Raw genomic sequence first — 644 nt, 5'->3', positions numbered from 1 at the left:
TGGGTTCTCAGGGCCCTCCCCAGCTGCCCCCGTCCACTTCTGGCAGGTGCCAGGGCCGGTCTGGGGAGGCCCTTTGCTCCCTCTGACTCCGTTTTTTGTCCTCAGATCCAGTCACCTACTACACCCCCCTGCACATCGCGGTGCTGCGCAACCAGCCGGACGTGGTGGAGCTGCTGGTGCACCACGGGGCAGACATCAACCGCAGAGACCGGGTACGGGCCGAGCCCCTGGGACTTACTGCTGGGGCTGGGGGTGTGGGGACAGCCCGCCCTGCGCCCCACCTCGGCCACCTCCTGTGCCAGGTGTCCGTAGCGCTCTGGCGCTGTGGCAGAGGCTCAGGCTGCCTTTAGCCAAGCAGACCTGCCTCTGCTGTGGAGCTGTGGGTGGGGGGAGGCTGGGGCAGGCTGACGTCTCCCTGTGGGCGTGCCAGGGACAGTTCACTTTGATTTTTGGGGATGAGTTCAAATACGCTCCTACGCTGGCTACAAGGAAGCGACGTTATGGAGACTCCCAGATAGTCTTTCCTGCTCAGCAGTGGTGTTTGGTGTTCCCCTTGCTCTGTGCAGATCCACGAGAGCAGTCCCCTCGACCTGGCCAGCGAGGAGCCCGAGCGGCTGCCGGGTCTCCAGCGGCTGGCGCCGCGT

The 644-nt window shown here is 65.1% G+C and overlaps 1 protein-coding gene across 1 annotated transcript in view; it reads left to right on the top strand.

The window, feature by feature from the left end:
* Positions 1-644, top strand: part of ASB6 (ankyrin repeat and SOCS box containing 6) — a 3,108-nt gene that overhangs the window by 1,004 nt on the left and 1,460 nt on the right. The window contains 2 exon segments of the mRNA XM_008940606.1: positions 106-212; positions 567-642. Coding sequence (XP_008938854.1) covers positions 106-212; positions 567-642 — 183 coding nt within the window.

The sequence above is a fragment of the Merops nubicus genome, unplaced genomic scaffold (assembly GCF_000691845.1).
Source record: "Merops nubicus isolate BGI_N331 unplaced genomic scaffold, ASM69184v1 scaffold33755, whole genome shotgun sequence".
Lineage (NCBI taxonomy): Eukaryota > Metazoa > Chordata > Aves > Coraciiformes > Meropidae > Merops > Merops nubicus.
The sequence above is the reverse complement of the archived record's forward strand: the minus strand, read 5'-3'. Positions and strand labels throughout refer to the sequence as shown.